Below are 21775 nucleotides of genomic sequence, written 5' to 3' on the forward strand. Positions count from 1 at the left end.
AAATTATTTAAAAAAATAACATCTAAAATTATAAGAAAAAGTTGTCAAAATTTAATAATAAAAGATATTTTTTATTATTGTAATTTAGAAATATAATTAAATGATGATTACACTCGTTTGGTCAACAAGTTCGTGGGTACTTTTTTCTTATAAAGATATTATTGACACCAAGTTGTCATTCTTCTTCTTTCCCTTTGGTATTTCTTTATTGCTATACTCCATGGACCACATGATGAATAATAAAAACAAAGAATAAGAATTTTTCAGAGTCAATTATTATTTTTTTTATGTTAAAAAGTGCTGGTTTTAGGATTAAAATAAGAATATTATACACCAAATCATCTCAAAATACCCAAATCATCTAAACATTTTAATTAGGCTTTAAGACTTGTTCTCGTGTAACCAGAAAATGTCGCATACATCTTAGGAGAGCATCTTCGACTAACTATTGAAAAGTTTTTTAGGACAAAATCATTACTGAGTCAAGTCTAAGTCTAGACTTTAAAACAAAGTATATCTTAAATACCGTAACACTAATAATAATGTCTATTCAACTTATAGTTATTGGAACAAAATTATATTTAATGTAAATAGTTTTAAACTGTAAAATGTAATAATTTATCGGATTAAATATGTTTTGGTCCCTTAACTTTTAACGAATTTTAAAATTAGTCTATTCTAAAATTTTGAATCAATTTAGTCATTTATCTTTCGAAATATGTGGATTTAGCCATTTTTTAATTAAATTTTTTGTAAGTTTATTTGACATTTCAAGCACGATTCATAATAGTATTTGACTTAACATTAAAACAAAAATATGTCAAATAGTAAAAATAACTCAAATACAATTTTGAAATGCGTACCAAACATCAAATAAACATAACAAAATTTAATTAAATAGACTAAATTTACGTATTTTAAAAAATGGAGTACTAAATTAGTCTAAGTTTCGAAATGGACTAATTTTAAAATTCACTGAAAATTAAGGAATCAAAATTATATCTAACTCTAATTTGTTTTACATAAAACTCTTTAAAAAAATAAAAGAATATTGGGATGATAACGTAAAAAAGAGGAAGAAAGAAAAGTGAGAATATATATATATATATATATATATATATATATATATATATATATATATATTATGTCTTAGTCATCTTTTTTTTTTCAAATTAGTAGGATTTATGAATAACAATTAAAATAATGACATTCATTATGAATTTTATGCATGTAATTACCGAAAGTGGACTTTCAATCTTACTCCTCGTTATCAATTACTCTTCTCTCATTATTAATGAAAAGTAAAGATTACTTGTTTGAACAACTATTTTTTCAACTAATATGAGCTTTGGTAATTTGACATAATAAAGTGAAAGAACAATTCATTTTAAGACTTCCCTTCTAATGAAGATAGAGATAAGTAGGTGAGGTTTATTAATTGCAAATACCACAAGATTTGAATTAACTTAACACAATGTTGAATTCGGTGATAAGATAGTTGTTTTGAATATTTGAATTTAAATTCGAATAATTAGTATAGTTTGTTAGTGATTATTAGTTAAGCACCCCCTTCGTAATACATTTTTAACGTAAGTAGATTATTTTTGTTAAACCCTGGTTTTCTTAACCAAAGATATTTGTATACAATATTTGTACTATTTTTAACATGAATTGTCTCCACTATTTGCTTCGTTAAAACTAAAAAGAGATAATAACGACACATTCAATATTGAACTTAAATAATATGGAGGGATTAATAATTTTTAAATAGTTTACAAGTTCATATTTTTAATCTATATTTGATATATTTCGCAACGTTTTACATCAATCATTTATAACAAAATAATAATATATAAAGAGAATTTTTTTTTTCCATATTTCATAATATCAATTATACCCTTTTATAATATAATTATTTATTAAATTTTTTAAAATTAATAGTTATTTTTACCTATTTTCTATAAAAATGTTTATCTTTTCTTCTTCTTCTTTCTTATTCATCAACAATTAATTTATCTATTCATTTCACTTTATTTTTAATAAATATAATTTATTTTATATATTAACTTAATAACATTAGACTATTATCTCCTACTAACATACTATCATTCATATTTAAAAAATGTGTATATACAAGCACTATCACACTTGTGTAAGCTAGTATTTAAGAATAATAATAAGATGGATAGAATCACTCGATGTAAATATTTTCGTCAAAATAAAAATAAGTTTATAAAATATTTGTAAAGACCCGTTTATTTCTCATCCTTATATATTTATATTCATTTTTCTAAAATATATTCAATTACTAACAAATTCTTGTCACTCATTTTGTTTATGGATACTTAAATGTTAAATATCATAAAAAATTTGTGCAATAGTAAGAAACCAAATTAAAATATATGTATTAAGTTTTACTAAATAAATATAGTCACACTTTTGATTTTAAAAAATAAAATGTACATAATATAAATCAATTTCAAATATGAATATATACATCATAAATATAGATTAAAGTTACTTAAATTTTGCGTACATAAATAATGAATATGAAAAAGTGAAAGAATTTAATCTTTTAAGAATTTATCGCTAAAAGCTAATCTTTAATTTTCACATTATTAAACATTTATTTTACTAATAATATGTTAAATATTTAATTAAGAGTTCACAAAATGTGGAAAGTATTTTTATGGTGAAATATATAAAAATTGATTAAATTACTCTTTTTATCAAGTAATATCGCTGTAATCCTTAAATTAAAATATAAATAAAAAATAAAAAAATTCAAAAAAATAAAAAATTGATACATAATATTAAATTTAATGTTGTCTGATCAAAATTTACAACAAATACCAAATAAAATTATTTTTTAAAAAATAAAAATTAAATTGAAATAAAAAAAAACTTAAAAACCAAACCGACATTATTTCATATATATATATATATATATATATATATATATATATATATATATATATATATATATATATTCACACTTAGAGATTAAAAAAGTAATTTAATCTTAAAAATTCGATCATGAACAAAAGATGAACAGAAAATAAGGGTATGGCGACGCGGGAGCGGCCAAACAGATCCTGAAGCAAACCCGCGTTTCCATATTTACCCTCACAACAACCCCAAATTACAATTATCGCATTCATTCACCTCATCGCTTCAACCCGATCTAATTTCTACACCGCCGTCGATGATCGATCACCGTTAGCCTCGTCATCCTCGCTTTGCGAAGTTTCGGTGTCGTCGTTACGTTTGTAGGAATAAAACGACGGCGACGACGGTGAAACGCTGTGTTGCGTGAAACGATAAGAGAAACCGATGAGGTCCTCTTCTTCGGATAGGATCAGCATCGCTGCCAGTGCTCAGAGACTCGATGTCGATAACCGAATCGCGCTCCGATTCTACTACCGCATCGCCGATAACATCCTCCGACAGGTCCTTTTCTTCGTCTTCCTGCTATTTCAATGTGGCGTCCGGGAATTGGGGCGGAGAATCCTAGGTTTAGATAGGCAGCGTCTAGTTTAGAACTTGGTTTTGTTTTCTTAGAAATATATAACAATTTTATTTTTCATAACTATATGCTTTCATTTCGATTCATAGATTTATTGTTCGCTGATCGGGGAGAGAGGATAATAGGTTTACTGAGAAGTGTAATTTATATTACTGAATGTGGTGCAATATTTTTTGGGATAGAGGTAGTGATTTTTATATTTGATAAAAAGGAGTAGCATTTTTTTTCGTTTGGGATTCTGTGTAAAATGTCGTTGTAATATTTTAGAAGTACCTATGAAAGACATTCAATGCATCAGAATAATAGCAGGAGTTAAAAGGGGGTATTTTTTGTCGTCCCCTTACTCATGAGAGTATCATTTATATGTAAAACCATATAACATGGGTTTATTCCCTTGATTTATTTGACTCTACTAATTGCATACAAAGCTGGCAAATGGGCTATATTCTAGAGCGTACCACTTTTGTATGCACAAGAATTGAACTTAACTAGGGCTTGCACAAAAAGCTTTCAATTTTACAAAATATTTCTAATTATTTAAAGATCATTGTTTAATCATGAAATACATTGTTAGATTTGAATGTGTAATACGGGCATATTAGATTTGTTCATCAACTTTAGTTAGAATTTAGAATGATATGAAAAGTGACGTGCATGAATGTAACTGTCTGGTTTCATCTTTGCCTTTTCCTTGCACTAATGTCGCTGGTGATTGATTTTTTCTTTGTCTCGTCGTAGAGTGTGCTTTTACTCTTATAGCTTGTGCTAAAATATTTTTTTCCATCCTGGATTTTACGGTCATGCTTTATTTTTTTATTGATTTGTGTGTTCATGATGTGTTCTTGACTGTTTAGTTGCACTACCTAACCTTCAAGCTTAAACTATTGGTTTTAACTTTGCAGGCTGATATCTTCCGCGCTGAGAAGAATATTATTGACCTATATGTGATGCTTTTAAGATTTTCTAGGTAAAGCATTTTGTGTCAATATTTGCATGTAGTATTTTTTCCGTTAGTTGAACTGTTTAAGACATCTGTATTTTATTGTATTTGTTACTTTATCATTGAATTGCATTGCGTTGAGGGATCTATCCTTTTGTTTCGTCTGGTTTTAGTTTGGTGTCTGAGACAATACCCCGTCACCGAGATTATAGATCATCTCCACAAAGGCAGAAAGAATCATTGAAAAAGGTTAATTGTTGACACTCTTCTCCAAATGAAATTTGTTATATAAAATCCCGAGTTTAATCTGATTTACAATTTCTTGGCATAGAAATTGTTAATTTCTTTGAATGAACTGGAGAAATTGAAACCAGTGGTCCAACAGAAGATCAATGAGCTTAACAACAATCTCGCATACCAACAAAATGGGCGTGGAAATTTTAGTTCAAATAATTCACTGGATTTTTCTCCCATGAAAAAGCAAACATCAGCTAGTTATGGCCAAATAAAGGTAAAATTTGTTGGATGAGAATTCACTCAAACTAAGGTTGTCATTCATTAGTAATAATCTTTCCCTAAAATAAAATCTTTTATGTTTTTCTGCCCCTTCTGAAAAGAAGTCTAGCATCCATCTATTATTGTATATTTGACCAGGCAGCTAGACCTACTGGAACTGGGGAGCTTTTCTACCAAGGATCTAGGACCCAACAATTCTCTTATGTCAGGCCTGTGGAAGAGCATGTACGAAGACTGTAAGTATTGGAATAAACAATTATGTATAATGGACTTCTTAATGGTGGTGGTAATATTGTGACAGGTAGTGCTTGTACATGTCAGTTTCTTTTTTCACAGGAATAAAGTTAAGTGAAAGGAAACTGTCCTTCATCTTTTGTTTGCTTTCTAGTATCATGAAAAAACTTGTTTGAAAGTCAAATGCTAGATGGTCTTCACTGTGCAATGTCAGTAGTGTGATTATCTATTTATCTAAAGTTTTGTTATGCAAGTAATTCAATTTTAGTTGTTTCTTTTACATTATTGTGTTATATTTTAATATAAAATTTGACCCAGTTAAGTGAGCAGAGATTACGCAGTTATAACATTTCCTTTTCCTGGCTTATAACCTGCTGGTGGTTGAAATACAATTTATCTTTGTTGAAAACTGGACAGAGTATTTGAGTTGTATTGCAGATACATTACGAAATTTTAGGATGTTGCTGGATATGTTTCCTGTTTCTGAATCTCACTAGAAAACCTTGAGAAAAGTTATGTTAATAAAAAACTTTAAAAAGTTAAAGAAGAGAATTTACTATATCTGAATAAATTAAAAAAATCATATACCAAATGATTGTGGAAATGTTAAATAATAGGAAATGGAAAAAAAATTAAATCTTCAAGAACTAGCAGCCGGATACAGCAAGGTTTGATGACAGTTTTTGGTTTAAAAACTTGCTTTATTATATTTGATCTAGTAGCACTTCTTGAAATAAAAGTTTTAGTCTGTTGGCTTTTTAAATTAGTTCACAGATTACTTTGTCCTGCATTTTTTCTATATAAGAGGTCCCTTACATTTTTACTGAACTTCTATAGATCTCTAACTCTTCCACCTCCAAAGGAGGAAACTCTCTCTAGACATTCTATCCTTGGTCCCAATGGGTTAAAGGGGCAGTGGAGACCACCTTCCACTGATAAAAGGGTATGTTGTTTTGGATTTGTATGTTTTAATTCGATTTATTCGCTTATTGTCCTGACTTTTCTGTCTGGATGTGGATGTAGATCAGGTATCCAAGCAACATTGATCTGTCTCCTGTTGAATTGCCAAGGTTATTTCTTATTTTAAGTTTCTATTGTGCTTTTCTTTATTGTTGGCTTTCCAAATTATTCTAAGAAAAGTGATTTGTATGTCATTTGGCTTTCCAAATTATTCTAAGAAAAGTGATTTGTATGTCATTGCTAACCTTTTTTGAAATGATGGAACTATATTTGAAGTCATCTTTTAAAAGGATTCATTTGGTTTATTAGAGTTCAATATTTTAAAATCCAAGATTGTTGTCCATGATGCTTCCAGAGCTGGTTTATCTATTTATTTTCATAATAATTATGTGATTATGTCCTTCCTACTTTTGGAACGTACAGCCTACAAAATCCTTCGGAACATGAATCTGTGAGTAAGAAAGATGATAGCATTGCGGAACACTATAAGTCAGATTTAGATTCACTTGTTACCCAAAGTGAGGACGTCCAACCCCAGCCTCAGCCTCAACTTCAGCATGATCAGGAACCTCCTTCTCTTATTTCGTTTGAAACAACAGAAACCACTCCTAAAATAGAGGTTATCAGGCAGCCTTCTCCTCCACCTGTACTTGCTGAGGTTCTAGATTTGGTCCCTGCAGCATCACCTTGTGTCCAGGAAGCAGGATGTAAGGCAGAGATTTCATCAACGGATAGTCGTGTTCATGCAGAGGCTCCTCTACAACTGCACATTGTGAGTCAATAACACTTTCTTATTTATTTCTTTTGTCTTAATTTTAGGTTGATGTTTCTGGGGGGAGGCATAGTTAAGTCCGTGTTGAGTATTTTTGTTTCTTCCGGTACAATTTCTAAATTATTTGTCATCGAATGAAGTTTGACGTCTCTTTCTAATAATGGGTTCTGTTTCAGTCAACTTCTTTGATGGAGAGTTTTATGAAGCTTGCCAAGTCAAATACAAAAAAGAATTTAGAGACTTGTGGAGTCCTTGCCGGTTTGCTTGTAAGTGCTGCTCAGTTTTTTCGTTTGTCTTCTTAAGATAGAGCTACATGCAAAGGTAGATTCGAAAGGGTCTCGGAATCTCAGAATTGGATTCTGGATTAACTAACTTAGAAATAGTATACGTATATAACTATATGCGTGTGTTTGTGTGCGTATATAACACATTGCCCTAATAATCCCTGCATCCATGTGTGTGTATGCATATATAACTATTTAGTGTGCGCTCATGTTCTTGTGTGAATACAATAACACTACTCTTTTTACCTTTTCTATTTGTTATGGATCAACCCGATACATGCATGGTATTATATGTACTTGTTTGTAAAAAATTTCATTGTGTAGTTGCGCTGCAATGGCTTAGTCTCTCTAGCCTTCAATATTTTATGCTCAACAGTTAAGATATTGATTGGAATCTTGTATAACACCTGATATGCAGAAAAACAGAAAATTTTATATTACCGCCCTTATAATCCCAAAGCAGGAGTCAACATCAGATTCTGTAAGATTTTCTTTCACCATAAATATTTTGGAGAATATGTATTACTATTATTCTTTAAACATTACATCTGTCATTGTTCTTCCTGAGCAGTGTCAGACTACAAATGAAGAGGAAATATTTGAAGTGCAGGATAAACGATCTCTTTTTCCCCTTGGGTGGATCCATGTGAGTTTCTAAACTGTGTTGGTAGAAACTAATTCAGGTGCTCGAAGATTGTTTTTCTTCTTACTTCCAAAAGTATATGATGAATGATTATATAGAATAAAATTTGTCATTTTGTAAGCACGTTTTCATCTGGTGTATTGAAGAAATACAATTCTTATCCGCATTTCTTATATTTTTACTTTATTATTCTTCCATTGCTGTAAAACTAAACTATATTATTCTGAATTGCCAGACACATCCTACACAATCTTGTTTCATGTCGTCAATTGATCTGCACACCCACTACTCCTATCAGGTGAGTTCATCTTTTAATTAATCTCCGTAAACATTCTTTGCTTTGTCTTTGGACGTCTACTTGCTCTATTTAGTGAGAAAATGGTTGAAGTGAAAACTGAAAAACTACTTGTGATAGGAATATTTTATACTCTAGTATCTCTGAATTCTTGTACTGTTTTGTATTATTGTAACTTGCCATTCTAGAGTCAGTTTTTTTTTTTTTTTTAACTTTATTTACCGACCATATTTATAATTCATGTGGAAAAGTTAAAATATATATGAAAAATGTTACTTCCAATCAATCTCATACATATGACATTGTTTCTTTCAAAGATGGGCTATCCTTTCTGCATTTATTTATACTTTTATTCACATGTGCAAACTCTTGTTTCTTTAGATTATGCTGCCGGAATCTGTTGCAATAGTCATGGCGCCAAAAGATAGTACAAGGTAAGATCACATGTCAGACGTGTTTTTGAAGAATTGGATGATAGAAAACATTTCAGTAACAGCATTAATGCTTTGGTCAAATTCTAAAAATGATCACAAATTTGCTATATAGACTTGACCTTATAAATTTAGGAAACCCAGAAGACGTAATAGAATCTGGAAAGGAGGCAAAAGTTTCTTTTGGAATAATGTAACGTGTAATGTTCAGCAGAACTCAAATTCTATGATAGTTCCTAAAAATAGTTAATAATCCATGTTTCAAAAAGGAGTAAAATATTTTTGCATAGAAAAAAAAAAATACTTGAAAAGGATATAGTGACTTCCCTCTTTTTTGGCCCCCCCTTTGCCCCATAAAATATTTACGCAAGGTATTGAATTTCGGGCATTATTTCATCATAATTTGAATTTTTCGGTGTCTGAATATTAATGTGTTACCTGTGGTTGAGATGTTTTTCCTACATAACTTTTTTGAATTTGAATGCACAGAAACCATGGCATTTTTCGGTTGACCAGCCCTGGTGGAATGTCTGTGATTAAACAATGTGATCAGCGTGGGTTTCATCCACACAGTCAACCTCCAGATGGTGGTCCTATTTACAAGACATGTACAGATGTATACATGAACCCAGATTTAAAATTTGATGTCATTGATCTTCGATAAGACTTATTTATGCCATCATTGTTTATACAAATAGGTTTTACTTTTACCATTAATTCACCAGCTGTGGCCATAAGGAATGTCCCGGCCGTGTTTGTAAAAAGAAATCTTGCTCGTTGGCTTTTTAATTTTTTGGGTAACACCTTTTTAACTTTGTATTGCTGTGCTGCATCCTACTACTGGTTGACTATGCTGTTAAATTAAAATGCATATACCGATTTGTATCAGTTATCATAAGACCTGTTATTCATGACTTCATTGCCCTGTCATAATCATTATAAAGTAACCTAAGAATGATGCATCTTCTGCCTCTAATGCTTGATGCAATCTAAAACATAACATTCTGATAAATTGGAATGATAATCTTTCCCTTGCATTTTTCAGATTAATGATACCTTCTATTCGCTCACTTCCTCCTCACTCAACTTCACGCACTTTTATCAGTTTATATCTCAGTTTATTATTATTTGTAACTAAATTATCTTGTTCTTCGTTATTTATGTCTGGTTCTTATTCTCTATGCTCAGGTATATATATATACTTTAGATTTTCTAGTTTTGCACTGCTCTGAAAATGCATAAATTCTAGGACGTGGTTAAAAAAATATCAGCAACATCTTTGAGATTCAATACTATTTACAATTTGTTTAATTATTCTAGGGTTATGAAGGAGAGCATGTGTTAAAGTGCAACCGTTTGAACTGATTGTTATTTGAAGCAGAAAGAAATAAAAAAGCCAATTTATTTTTAAAAGATTATTCGGCTAATTGGATGGGTTGCTTATTTTTATTTTTCATACGACTCCACTAATGAATATGAAGGGGTGTTAAATTAGATTTTTTTTTTTAATGATTCACTTTTATTTATTTTACTTTCTGAATATAAAGAAATATATTTCGATTTATTTAATTGGAAATATTAAATAAGGTAGTCAATTCGTGGGTAAAAATTGAATACTACGTCTAAAGGAATATTTATAAATTTCAATTTCTATAGGAATATCTATAAGACTTTGATTTCGGTACGGACATGTCGGTTTCGCTCTCTGTTCCAAATTCCAAGTCCTCAAAGTTTATAGCAGTTAGATTCACATACAGATCTTTCTATTCATTCCTGTCTAATCCGACCCAATTTGCTTTCTGAAAAGTATATTTTTTAAAATTTTTTATTTTTCATGTCTTGAAATTGTGTTTTTGTTTTTATTTTTGTTAAATTTTAATTATATTTTCTTAAAAAAATATAATTTGTAATTACAAGGTTTTGTGCTAAAAGTTTAAATGAGTATACGATATTTTTCTTAAATTGCTTAAAAAATAACAATAAAAAGGATAAAAAGTAATATTGTAGTAAATTGTCCAATTATAAAACAGAACTTGCACTTTCATCTCATTAATTTTCATTTTAATAAATATATTATAATTTTTTAGATAAAAATTTAAATTTATTTATAAAACAAGACTAATTATACGTAAAATAAGAAGTTTTATGACTATGGTCATTTTTCTTAGGCCTCGGTAAATAAAACTAATATGAACATTCTATATTCAACTAATCTAATTAGTTAAATAATTAGATATAACAATTAAAACATTAAATTTAAGTTATATTGTATTGATTAAATTAGATTTCAACCTAATTCGATTTATGCTCGTTCCTACTTTTGTTGATGCACACAATGAATGCATCCAAACAATAGAATATTGAATTTGTCTTTGCCACTTTCAACAAAAAGATAAATATGGCGAAGGAAATTAAAGTGGAAATGAAAAACAAATCAAAGACTATAGAGATTAAAAGAATTTGAGTGAAATTAGCAAGAAAATATCAAGAAATCTGTTTTGGAGATTTTAAATTTTCCGTTGCTAAAGATTGTCTTGAAAAAGACGGAAGCTATTTTTTAATAAGATTATCTGTACTTAAAAGTTTTTTCTTTTAATAAGATACCACTTTTTAAGTCAAAGATTCTTTATTAATTGTTTTTTTTTCTGTTTTTTCTGCTTAACCTTTAAAATATACTGAAATTAACATATTAAAAAGAAATTTAATATATTTAAAAATATTAAAATAAACATCCATCTGCATATTTTAAAATTCAACAGAAAAATATCATAAATTGAGAATTTTTTTTTTCTTCACACATGAGAAGGCATATTAATGAGCACCACCATCGCCACCTACATAGGTGAATTATTATTCTACCCGAATGATCCATTTGCTATGATTTTGGGTGGAATAAAGCAATAAGAGCCAAGTGTGTATATGGATTTGTGAACTATGATGAGAATAGGTCTAAGTCTGAGTCCTAAAGTTGATGACATTTTAAGTTGATATCATACTTTTGGTTACATCCATTACATCTTTTGTTGCACCAAACAACTGTTTCTGGTTATGCCACTTCTTCACCAATTGATGCTTCTGGGGGTCCTTCAAATAGTGGTTGGGGTAGGGTCCCATGTTGTGGCTAGTATTCACCATCCCAAATAAGGATTCAAGGACTATTTTGTCATCAACCTTATCACTTTATTCATTTTTCCAATTTGGGACATTACTCACATGCCAACTTCACAAACAAAATGGGGTATTTGTTTTAGTGAAATCAAGAATATGGTAATTGTGTGGTGGAGACTTTGCCTCCTCCATTCTCATATGTCACCCCCACAACCCATACCTTGTAGAGCATACGTGCCCATCAAGGACTCCAAAACCTATATTATTTTTAGGAGGGTCAAAGTGAACCAATTCAGCTCATTCCGGTGAATTTATCACGAATTTAGTTAAAAATTGGTCAACTCAACTTAATTCACCTTTTGGTGAGTTATAAATTTTATAGGGTTAAATATGTTTTTGATCCCTTAACTTTTAGTGAATCTTGGAATTAGTCTATTTCGAAACTTTAGACCAATTTAGTCATTCATCTTTCAAAATACGTGAATTTTTTCAACTTAGGTTGAACTCGTTTAACTTGTAGGTTAAGTGAGTCGGGTTTAGTTCAACCCACTTTTACAAAAAATAAAATTTTCTCAACTCAATCCATCTTGAATCTGTAGTGAGCTAGATCGACTTACAAGTTCGAACCCAATTTCACCTTATAAATTTATCATAAGAAAAAGTTGAAATGTTATCAATTAAAGTTACACAAATATACATTGATAACCAAGTGTGAGTGCAACTTTTATTTAAATAGAAATGAGAAAGTTAAACATTTTATAGAGAAAAAAATTTATTGATATGATCTCATATCTATTAAGATAATCATATTAGAATCAATTACCACATCAAAGGTATAATTTGTTTTGAAGCTTGAAACTTTCATTACTATATAATCTTTAAAAGATATTTCGAATAGTTGAAAGAAAATAGTGTATTTGAATTCTTCTCGATCTTAATTAATAAATCATGTAGGTAGGAACGACTCAAAGGTTTGAAACAAACTTAAAAATGAAACAAACCTAAAATAATTAATACTAAAACAAATATTTTTGAAGTCTATTTTGAGACCTAAACCAAGACTTTACCTGTTTGATTCTTTAGCCAATCCTGTGAAATTATTAATGTATTGAAATACCTATAAACTCATAATCTTATTGTATTTAACAACTTATACAAAATATAATTTTGATCAAACCACCTTTTGTCAAAAATTTATTAGGTAAACTTTGATTTGTGGATAGCATTTTATTTTATTTGCATGTTCAGAAATTGAATTTTAGGTATTTAATGAAAAGTACAATAGCGATTTATGTGAGTTTTTGGGTACTCATACCTACATTTTGCCATTGATAGAAAGAAGGTATGGATCTTTCCCAAATATAACATTGCCGGCCTTTTAATATTTACACTATAAACAATAATATAAAAGTCTCTCTCATTCATTTATCAAACCAATTCACACAACAATTACTCTTTAATATTCATCATTTATTGTCGACTCAATTGTCAAACTATTTATATATATAATAAATACAGATCTCAAAAATGATCTTCTGTAAGTAAATTTTTTCTCAATTTCTACTTATTACTCGAAAATTAACTTTTGTGATTGGAGCTCAACTTTTTTGAAGACTCTTTCTAATAAAAGCAAATAAATATAACATTTTTGTTAGAACAACTTTTCTCAACTATTGTTGAATATTGCATATGGCAAGTTCTTTCATTTCAGTTCTTTTACTAGTTATAGAAAAGGACCCAAATTTCAAAGATTTTGAAGTAAGGAAAGTTTATTAATTAATTCGATTTGTTTATTTCCTTGAAACTCTAACTTCTCATGTTTCAACAAATCAAGCAGATTCTTCTTTACTTTTAAAGTTAACGATGATAATTGCTGCCTCAAAATTGATGATAAGAGGCAAGAGGATAAAAATTAGGATTATGTTGTTGGGGTTTGAGTTTCTCATTTTCTCACCTACTTATTACAACTAATTTTTCCTTTACTTTTTGTTCGTCGTCCTTTTCTTTTTAATCGTATTTAATTTTTAGTAAATTTTGAAATTAGTTTATTTTAAAATTTTGAATTAATTTAGTTATATCTTTCAAAATATGTTGATTTGATCATTTTAATTAAATTTTATTAAATTTATTTGATATTTCAAACGCGTTTTATAATAATATTTGATTTAACGTTAAAACGAAAATATATCAAATAGTACAAACAACTTAAATACAATTATATTTAACCATTTTTTTCTATTTTTCTTTTCTTTTTATTTTATTTTTACTTTGTACTAGTTTTTAAGTTATAAAGTGATGCGTGTCAAAAATTGTTGGATAGAAAAATATGAACTTAGGTTCGTTTTTTGAACGAGTGCATATCCTCTTCAATACCAATTTTCAGTAAAAAAAATTAGAATACACAAAATAACTAAATATCATAAAAAGTTAGCACGTTTCTTCTAGAAAAGGATCTATACACTCTTTTTGAAATATAAAAAATAAAATAAAATAAAAAAGTACGAGAAAGAAAAGGACGGCTGCTATAAATGTGATGTGAAATAAAAGAATAAATTACATTATGAGATGAAAATAATTTAGAAAAATAAGTGACCAAAAAAGAAAGAACACATCTTAAAAATAAGCGATACATATAATGAATGATGTATGTAAAATAAAAATAAAAACAAGAAAAATATGTTTCAAATTATGACTATATTTATTTTGAGTACTTAATTTTTTTTAAACAGGGTATTTAATAAATTACAAAATTGTGGTTTAGTTCTTGAAAATATGTTTATAGGCATTTTTCCGGTTTTGATTGTTTTTAATAATTTCTTAAATATTTTTAAACTGTTCTTTTGGTCAATTTATTTTGTATCATAAATGTTGACAAGTTTTTTTATTTATTTATGACATTGTATTTTGTTAGTATAATTAGTAATATATATATATATATATATATATAAAATAGAGTTTAAATGCACAATGATCTCACCCGATAATTGAAGTTGAGTTAACAATATTCCATCCCAAATCAACAAAAAAGAAGAAATATAAATTTATGAAAAGTTTTAAAACTTACCTTAAAATTTAAAACTATATTTTAAATAATTTCATTACTCTAACAAAATATAAAATGTCATTTTTTGTAAGTTATCCAAACAAAATATTCTATTATAAAATATTTATCCAAGTAATTCAAGAATAACAACAACAAGAACACAATTCTAAAAATTAAACAATTTAGATTTTCTGATTAATTTATTTTGTGCTATTAATTTTTTTGTCTCTTTAAGATAAATTAATAGATATCAATTTTAATATACATCAGCATATTATTAATTTTCATTAGAAGACGTTTAAAAAAAAAAGGTGTCAATTAAGTGGATGGTACCTACTTTTATTTATATGTGTCAGTTTGATACTCGTAAAAGTTATAAATTTAGTGGTAAAGACACTTTTTCAAAAGTTATGACTAGATTGATACATTTTTTAAAACGGATACCAAACTGACACATGTAAACGAAAGTAAGTACTATCCAACTAATTGAATGTTGAAAAAAGAAACAGACGAGGACTCGAAACAAAGCATCACCCTACAATATATGTACAATCGTAACAGTATAATTCAACAGAGAAGATTGCAGTTCAATCTGCAAAAATCATTTGATCATTTAATCCCTTTTTCATTTTGTTATGCAACATGCTAATGAACAAAAGTGTACTTTTTGAAAAGAAATCATCCTTATTTATAAGAAACAAAATCTGGTGAAACATGAACATAATCGTGATTTGGAATGTGTATTTGGCAGAACCTTTCTTTCTAATTGGTTTCTGATGGCATGGTTGTTTAAATTAGAGACGAGACAAGGTCCCTTTATCTTATATATAATATGATATAATAAGGGAAAAAGAAGAAAAGGCTTAATCAGTGGTTAGAATGAGAACCCCCAAAGTCTATATCTTACACATCAAGTTTTTTAGGTTGCCTGTTTTATAGACAAACACTCCAAACATTGTTCCTTCAATTCAGCAGAATTACATTCTGATTGGAGTCACTTTCCTCTAATCAAGCTTCATCTTATCATCTTTTGTTTCGAAATAACACATCGATCCGATATAAAATTAATTTAAAATATATAGATAAATACAAATTTTACCTTACAAATCGATTTTTTTTAGTTGAGTTAAGAGGTAAAGTCTAATATTTTTATCAAACATCCTTTACAATTCCAATTTCTCAAAGATTTGTCTTTCTCCTTTGTTTCTATTCTCCAACAGTAATAGACAAAATCTTCTCTGATCTTTCCAACTTACACAGAATCTTTCTACTCCATCAAACTTGAATAAATGTTGATGACACTCCCTTTCTTTTTGTATCCCTCTAAATCTGAAACACTGAAAAAAAAGTGTTCTTTCTGAACTTCTGAATCAAAATCAACCACATATTTTCATTCCTTAAAGCCATTTTGTTTTTCTGTTCGCTCCGATTCTGTTTGTGTGTTGTCATGTGCTCAGAAACAAGTTCACCTCGTCTCTCTTTCTCTCATGATCTCTCTGAACTACAAGTTTCACCAATGAAACAAGATGTTACATTGTTGCATGACTCAAATTCTGATTTTGAGTTCAACACCAGCAGCACCAGCCTCGGGTTTGAATCATCTTCAGCAGATGAACTTTTCTCCAATGGGGTGATCCTTCCAATTCAGATGCAAGACAAAACCACTGCAAGAAAACTCACTCATCATTTGGAACATCCTCAACAACATCCTCACACAACAAAACTCCCTCCTCGTCCATGTTCCTCAGGTGTTGACAAAGTGAAGAAAGACACCATCAGAGAGCTCCTGGATGTGACTCCTGATCATGAGAAGAAGCCTCATTCAAAGTCTTTCTGGGGATTCAACAGAAGTAAGAGTCTGAATCGTGATACGAAGAAGAACATGACATGTTCTATATCTCTTTTGTCAAGAAGCAACTCCACAGGTTCAGTGCCAAATCCAAAGAGGGTGAGTTCAAACAAGCATGCTTCTGCAGCTAAATCATCATCATCATCATCATCGTATTCATATTCTTCCTTAAATATGCATCCTATGCAAAAATCTCCTTCAGGTAAGGGTTATGGAGGATATTATCCCAACGGGCTTAGGATTAACCCTGTGTTGAATGTACCAACTCCTTGTGTTTCAAAGGGAAGTGCAAATCTCTTCAGTTTGGGTTCATTTTTACGCGTTGGGAAGGTTAAGAAGAGTAAGAAGTGATTTGTTCTTGTGTTTTCATCATAATCATCGTCATCATGTCTTGAAATCATCTTGGTTTATTTTATTATCATAGTCATTGTTTGCTATGATCAGACAAAGAAAGTGAGAGTTAATAAAAGGCTAATTACTGAATCGCATGATAATCAATGAAGTTGATTAAGCTATATGAAGATAATGATTAAACATTAGTATTAAAAACTGAAATAATATATTGTAACAGATCATGTATCAAATTTGGATTCTCTGCAGAATCGTTCATGTCTTCAAAATACACCTTGAATGATGAAAGTTGATTTTAATATTTTAAAATATATTAACAAATTTTGAATATATCAACATTATTGTATTTTTAACGATCAATAGTGGATAATATCAAAAAAATCCAATAGATAATCTGGACTCAAATCAAATTTAGATTTTTAATTGAATTTTTATGTATTGTCTTTATATTAGAATCAAATTTGGATTCTGTGTTGAATTTTTATTTTTATGTGTTTTTATATATTGTTTTTAGACTCGAATCAAAATTTGAATTCTTTGCTGAATTTTTATATGTGATGTGGAGTTCGATTTGAGTCATAACCATGAAAATTCATCTCCAGTGTTTTGTCTTATTTTGTTTTCTGTGATTCCTCCCAACTCTTAAATATGAAACTTTTTTCCTTGGGGTGTTCATCGAGATAAGTATTGGTTTTCATTTGAGTAATATTTCCTGATCCATTTAACTACCATTTTGTCTTTAATTGCAAATGTATGACAACTGTGGTGACAGTTTCATGGGAAAACAAACAAATCATTGATGAAACATTGTGGAAAGTTTGGTTTCTGAATTGGCTTTTTCCTTCAACTCACCTAATCATCCTAATCCTTTTTGTTTATCTAACAAGACACATTTTTTTCTTCTCAGAGTTGATGTATTTAACATCCAAAAAATGAACCTTTCATGTTTTATGTATTATTGGGCAAAAAGAATTCTTGTCCAAAGTTCTCTGATTCCACTTGGAGAGGTTTCATCAGTTTTCTGGTAGTTGAACTTCTAATGAACTTTGTTTCACATTAGAAAAAGCTTAAAGTAAATTAACTAATGATCAAGTTTCACAAATGCACCCTCATAATTCATGGTGGTTTAGAAATATTGTATATTTATTTACTTTTACAAGTAAAGAAACTTCTATTCATTTACTTTTCTTTTTCCATAATGTGCGGGGTTTGGATTCCCAGAATAATTACTAACATTCATCAATTTGGACCTTTGTAATGAATTTTTTTGGTGGGTGCATTTGAAAAGGAAATTGAAGTCAACGGATTGGGGCATTCATGATTATATTAGGTAATAACAAACAAAGTGAATTATTAGGGTATTAATTAAATGTTGAGAATATATGATTTTAATTTGAATTAGTTAATTTGTAGAAACTTTTGTTATGTTACAAATTTTAGGATATTGTTACGATAAAACGAAGATATGATGTCGTAGAATTTGGATTTTCTGTTGGATTTTTTTGTTCTGTTTTATTATTGTTTCTTAATAGTACACCGATTACTACTAACCGATTACAGAAAAAAAACCAATAAAAAATTTAAACTCGATGTTGTATTACCGAAAATGTTATTGTCCTAAGGAGTTTTCACATATTTTTATATAATTACTTGTACTAATAAATTTTCAATTCTTATACTAATTCAAATGGGTAGATGTTGACGTTAAGTTCGAAAATCAAGAAGGATTGCTCATATATATATATATTAGGAAATTCACGTAAGAGTCAAAGTTAGATAGAAAAACATTGATCGCGAGATAATTCTAGGATTACTTCGAATTTGAAATTGGTCATCTCTATCATCCTAAACTTTTTAAAATTAATCTTAATTTAAAGTTGGTAATTTTTATACCTCCTAAACTTCATGGCTCCAAATACACATACTCTATCAAACTTATTTTTAAAAACACTAGATGTTAAATTTAGTGATTTAATAATTGAATTGGAAGTTGTAATTCTTTATAATTAAGAATTAGAATACCCTTAAATATTTTCTTCAATTAAGTTGCATGGTTTGCTTTTAATCAATGCTCTTTTTTTTTTTTTTGGTTTTCTTCATTAATATTAGTATCAGTACAAGTATAATAATACAATTTATGTTTTATTAGTTTTAAAACGATAAACCATATTTAAGATCAATTAAATGCGGATCAAGAATTCAAGTTTGAATATATAATTACTGAATTGTTACAGACAAAGATGTTCAATAATCATTAGTGTTAATTAGATATAAGATCTGTCAGAATTCAGATGCGGCCTTATTCGGATGGTCACAAACTTCATAATTTCTCAACTCTTCAATTTCACATGTTCAATACCAACTAGAACCATCCAATGCTTGCTGTTATTAACATGAAATCTATGGAATGAAAGAATCAAGAATGTCACAGAAGAACTCTGATTTAGACAGTGAAAAATGGTGTTTAAGTTACAACTATTTTTCAGTGAGTTCATTTATCTGTTCTGGAGTTGCATTTGGCTTCAATGGTCACAAACTTGTGTGCAAGGTTAAGTGAAAAGAATGGGAAATTTAGCAACAGAAGTGGATTAGTTTCGTCATATATTATAACTTATAAATCTTTCACTTGGCATATTTCTTCCAACAAAGTCACGCCATTACATTAATATCTACAGAAAGATTAACCATTCCAAATTCTGCTAAAGTGAATATCAAACTTGCTCTGTCATGGATGAACAAAAACTTGAACAGCTCCAACATTTGAGCAAAAATGAACTATTTACTACGAAAAACCAAAAGGACTTTTCACTATTGTAATGAGTAATGATGGATGATATAAACAACTGAGAAGTTAAAAACTGTTTTGTCCAGGATAACATAATTCTAAGAAGAAAATGGTCAATAGATTATGTTCAAATAACTGAAAACAAAGTTGATCCGTACAATCTGCAAGCTACAACATTCAGACAAGTACAACTGATAGCAAAATTCCAAAATTTCATGATTATTGAGTTAAACATTTCATTTACATAGATGATTTGGAATTTACCATTATTTATGTCACAACAGGAAGTCAGTGAGCAAAAATATTTGGGTCATCCATTCAGAATCAGAACCTGGTTTAGCCCTTCATTTTTCAGACCCTGCACAGCACAACCATTAACAGCACATGAGTTCCAGTTGAAGGCCAAATTGAACTATCACCAAAATTTACCTCATTCAGGAACATCAGCAACTTTATATGAGTCTGCACTGACCTCAGCCAGCCATAAACCAGGAAAAAGTGTCTGCAATAAATTGAACCAGAAAAAACATCACAACACTGTAACAAAACAGAAAACCTCAACTAAAATACACTCTCATCCGATCAAACATTATAGTAAGTTTGCTGAATATTATATCTTGTGACTTCCTTAAAACTCAGGTTTTCTCCATTGCCATTTAATCACAGATTGACATGAATGTGGTAAGTGTTTCTGACAAGACAAACATGTGTCCTGCAGAGGACCCCATTCTGACTTGGACATAGTCACACATCGTTTGTGCATGCTAACTATCTTGCCGCGTGGGCCCGTGATTTGCAGTAACTGTCAACTGTTTTTAACAGTTTTTCCTGCACATTCAGCTTGTATATAACATTCATTCTCACTCTTTTCTTGCAGTTTCTGATCTGTATTCAACATTGTATATAAGGCATCACATACCCAAGTTCTTCTTTTCAACTTCTTTCACTCACATTCATAATACATAGCTAAATTGAATTAAAAGTCAGGTTTTTTATACTACTATCCGTTTAAACAGATCACCCAGATTGGTAAATTTGTTCTCTTTAACATTATTACCTTAAAAGTCATGAACGATTTCTAATTGGTTCAACAGCAGCATGAAACTTCTTAAAATGAAAATGAATTACATGGCAATTGCGCTAAGAAAAACCAGAAAACCATGAGAACCTGAAAACAAGAAATTATTTCATAGATCACACAATCCAACCTCCAAATTGTTGCTAGTTAGTTTACTTGAATCAACTCACATTCAATTGCCTCTGCACAATCCTGGGCCTCTTCTTGGGCCTTCTGGGGGGCCTAGTTCCAACCAAGGCCCAGAAATCCTGCTCCACCTCCTCCTTAGAGAGGGAAACAGAAAACTTAACTCTCTCATTCCCCGTCATCACCATCTTCTTCTTCTCCTTTACCGGCGGCATAGAACACCCCATGTCGAAAAACCTTCGCTCCTCTTCGTTCTGCGGAGCCTTGCACGCAGCTCTTCTCGTCCTCAAATTCCAAGGCATCATGGCATGGTTGTCCACGCCACTAGCTTCTTCTCTGAGTCCTCCCAAGAAAACGGCGTCGCCGTCGTTCATTTTGCGCTTGTAGGGGACTCGAACGACGCCGTTCTGGGGCGCGTCGAATCTCGAGGATCGGCGATCGAGGTCGGCGTTGACGCAGCGAAGTAACCGTTGGGTGCCCCATTTCAAACAGGGCAACGAGAAGTTGTGCAGTGGCTTCGATCTTTCGGGTCCCGTGGCCATCGACGAAACGATGATCACACTAAAGAAAAAACTGAACTTTTTTATTCCTCGTTGAATTTTTCTTCTTCGTGTGTACCTGTGTGTCTGTGAAGTTTTATGGGTTCTTTTTTGTGTGTGTGGTGTGTTTTAAGCTGGTTTTTTTGGGGGGTTGGGGAAGGAATGAATGGTAAGGTTGAATTTGAATTGAATTGAATTTGCAGAGAGAATGAAGGTTTGAATGATTTGAGAATTGAGAATCGAAGATGGAGAAAGAGTTGGTTTGTTTGTTGTGTTATGTATGCATTATTATGAT

The 21775-nt window shown here is 30.0% G+C and overlaps 3 protein-coding genes across 3 annotated transcripts; 2 read left to right on the forward strand and 1 right to left on the reverse strand.

Moving 5' to 3' along the window:
• Positions 1-3054: 3054 nt before the first annotated feature.
• Positions 3055-9499, forward strand: LOC114182330 (AMSH-like ubiquitin thioesterase 1). Its single transcript, XM_028069188.2, has 14 exons — positions 3055-3450; positions 4429-4493; positions 4640-4715; positions 4798-4977; positions 5121-5218; positions 6054-6159; positions 6240-6286; positions 6600-6948; positions 7125-7214; positions 7651-7713; positions 7804-7878; positions 8111-8173; positions 8552-8604; positions 9091-9499. Exons 1-14 carry the CDS (start codon positions 3334-3336, stop codon positions 9263-9265), a joined length of 1557 nt encoding a protein of 518 aa, XP_027924989.2. The 5' UTR covers positions 3055-3333; the 3' UTR covers positions 9266-9499.
• Positions 9500-15847: 6348 nt separating this feature from the next.
• On the forward strand, positions 15848-17095 carry LOC114182487 (uncharacterized). Its single transcript, XM_028069362.2, has one exon. It carries the CDS (start codon positions 16200-16202, stop codon positions 16950-16952), a length of 753 nt encoding a protein of 250 aa, XP_027925163.2. The 5' UTR covers positions 15848-16199; the 3' UTR covers positions 16953-17095.
• Positions 17096-19833: 2738 nt separating this feature from the next.
• On the reverse strand, positions 19834-21750 carry LOC114181257 (DUF1639 family protein, putative (DUF1639)). The gene is made up of 3 exons (XM_028067664.2): positions 20986-21750; positions 20167-20239; positions 19834-20095 (listed from the first exon to the last, which is right to left on the reverse strand). Exons 1-2 carry the CDS (start codon positions 21481-21483, stop codon positions 20168-20170), a joined length of 570 nt encoding a protein of 189 aa, XP_027923465.2. The 5' UTR covers positions 21484-21750; the 3' UTR covers positions 19834-20095; position 20167.
• Between the last annotated feature and the right edge of the window lie 25 nt (positions 21751-21775).

The sequence above is a fragment of the Vigna unguiculata genome, chromosome 4, assembly GCF_037176805.1.
Source record: "Vigna unguiculata cultivar grain cowpea cultivar isolate G323 ecotype 2 chromosome 4, ASM3717680v1, whole genome shotgun sequence".
NCBI classification, from domain to species: domain Eukaryota; kingdom Viridiplantae; phylum Streptophyta; class Magnoliopsida; order Fabales; family Fabaceae; genus Vigna; species Vigna unguiculata.

Coding starts and splice junctions, on each gene's coding strand:
- LOC114182330 (XM_028069188.2), top strand. CDS start 3,334: ATGAGGTCCTCTTCTTCGGATAGGATCAGCATCGCTGCCAGTGCTCAG. Junction 6,287..6,599: donor TCTCCTGTTGAATTGCCAAG/GTTATTTCTTAT, acceptor TGGAACGTACAG/CCTACAAAATCCTTCGGAAC. Junction 8,605..9,090: donor GCGCCAAAAGATAGTACAAG/GTAAGATCACAT, acceptor TTGAATGCACAG/AAACCATGGCATTTTTCGGT.
- LOC114182487 (XM_028069362.2), top strand. CDS start 16,200: ATGTGCTCAGAAACAAGTTCACCTCGTCTCTCTTTCTCTCATGATCTC.
- LOC114181257 (XM_028067664.2), bottom strand. CDS start 21,483: ATGGCCACGGGACCCGAAAGATCGAAGCCACTGCACAACTTCTCGTTG. Junction 20,240..20,985: donor TTGTGCAGAGGCAATTGAAT/GTGAGTTGATTC, acceptor AATTTATTGCAG/ACACTTTTTCCTGGTTTATG.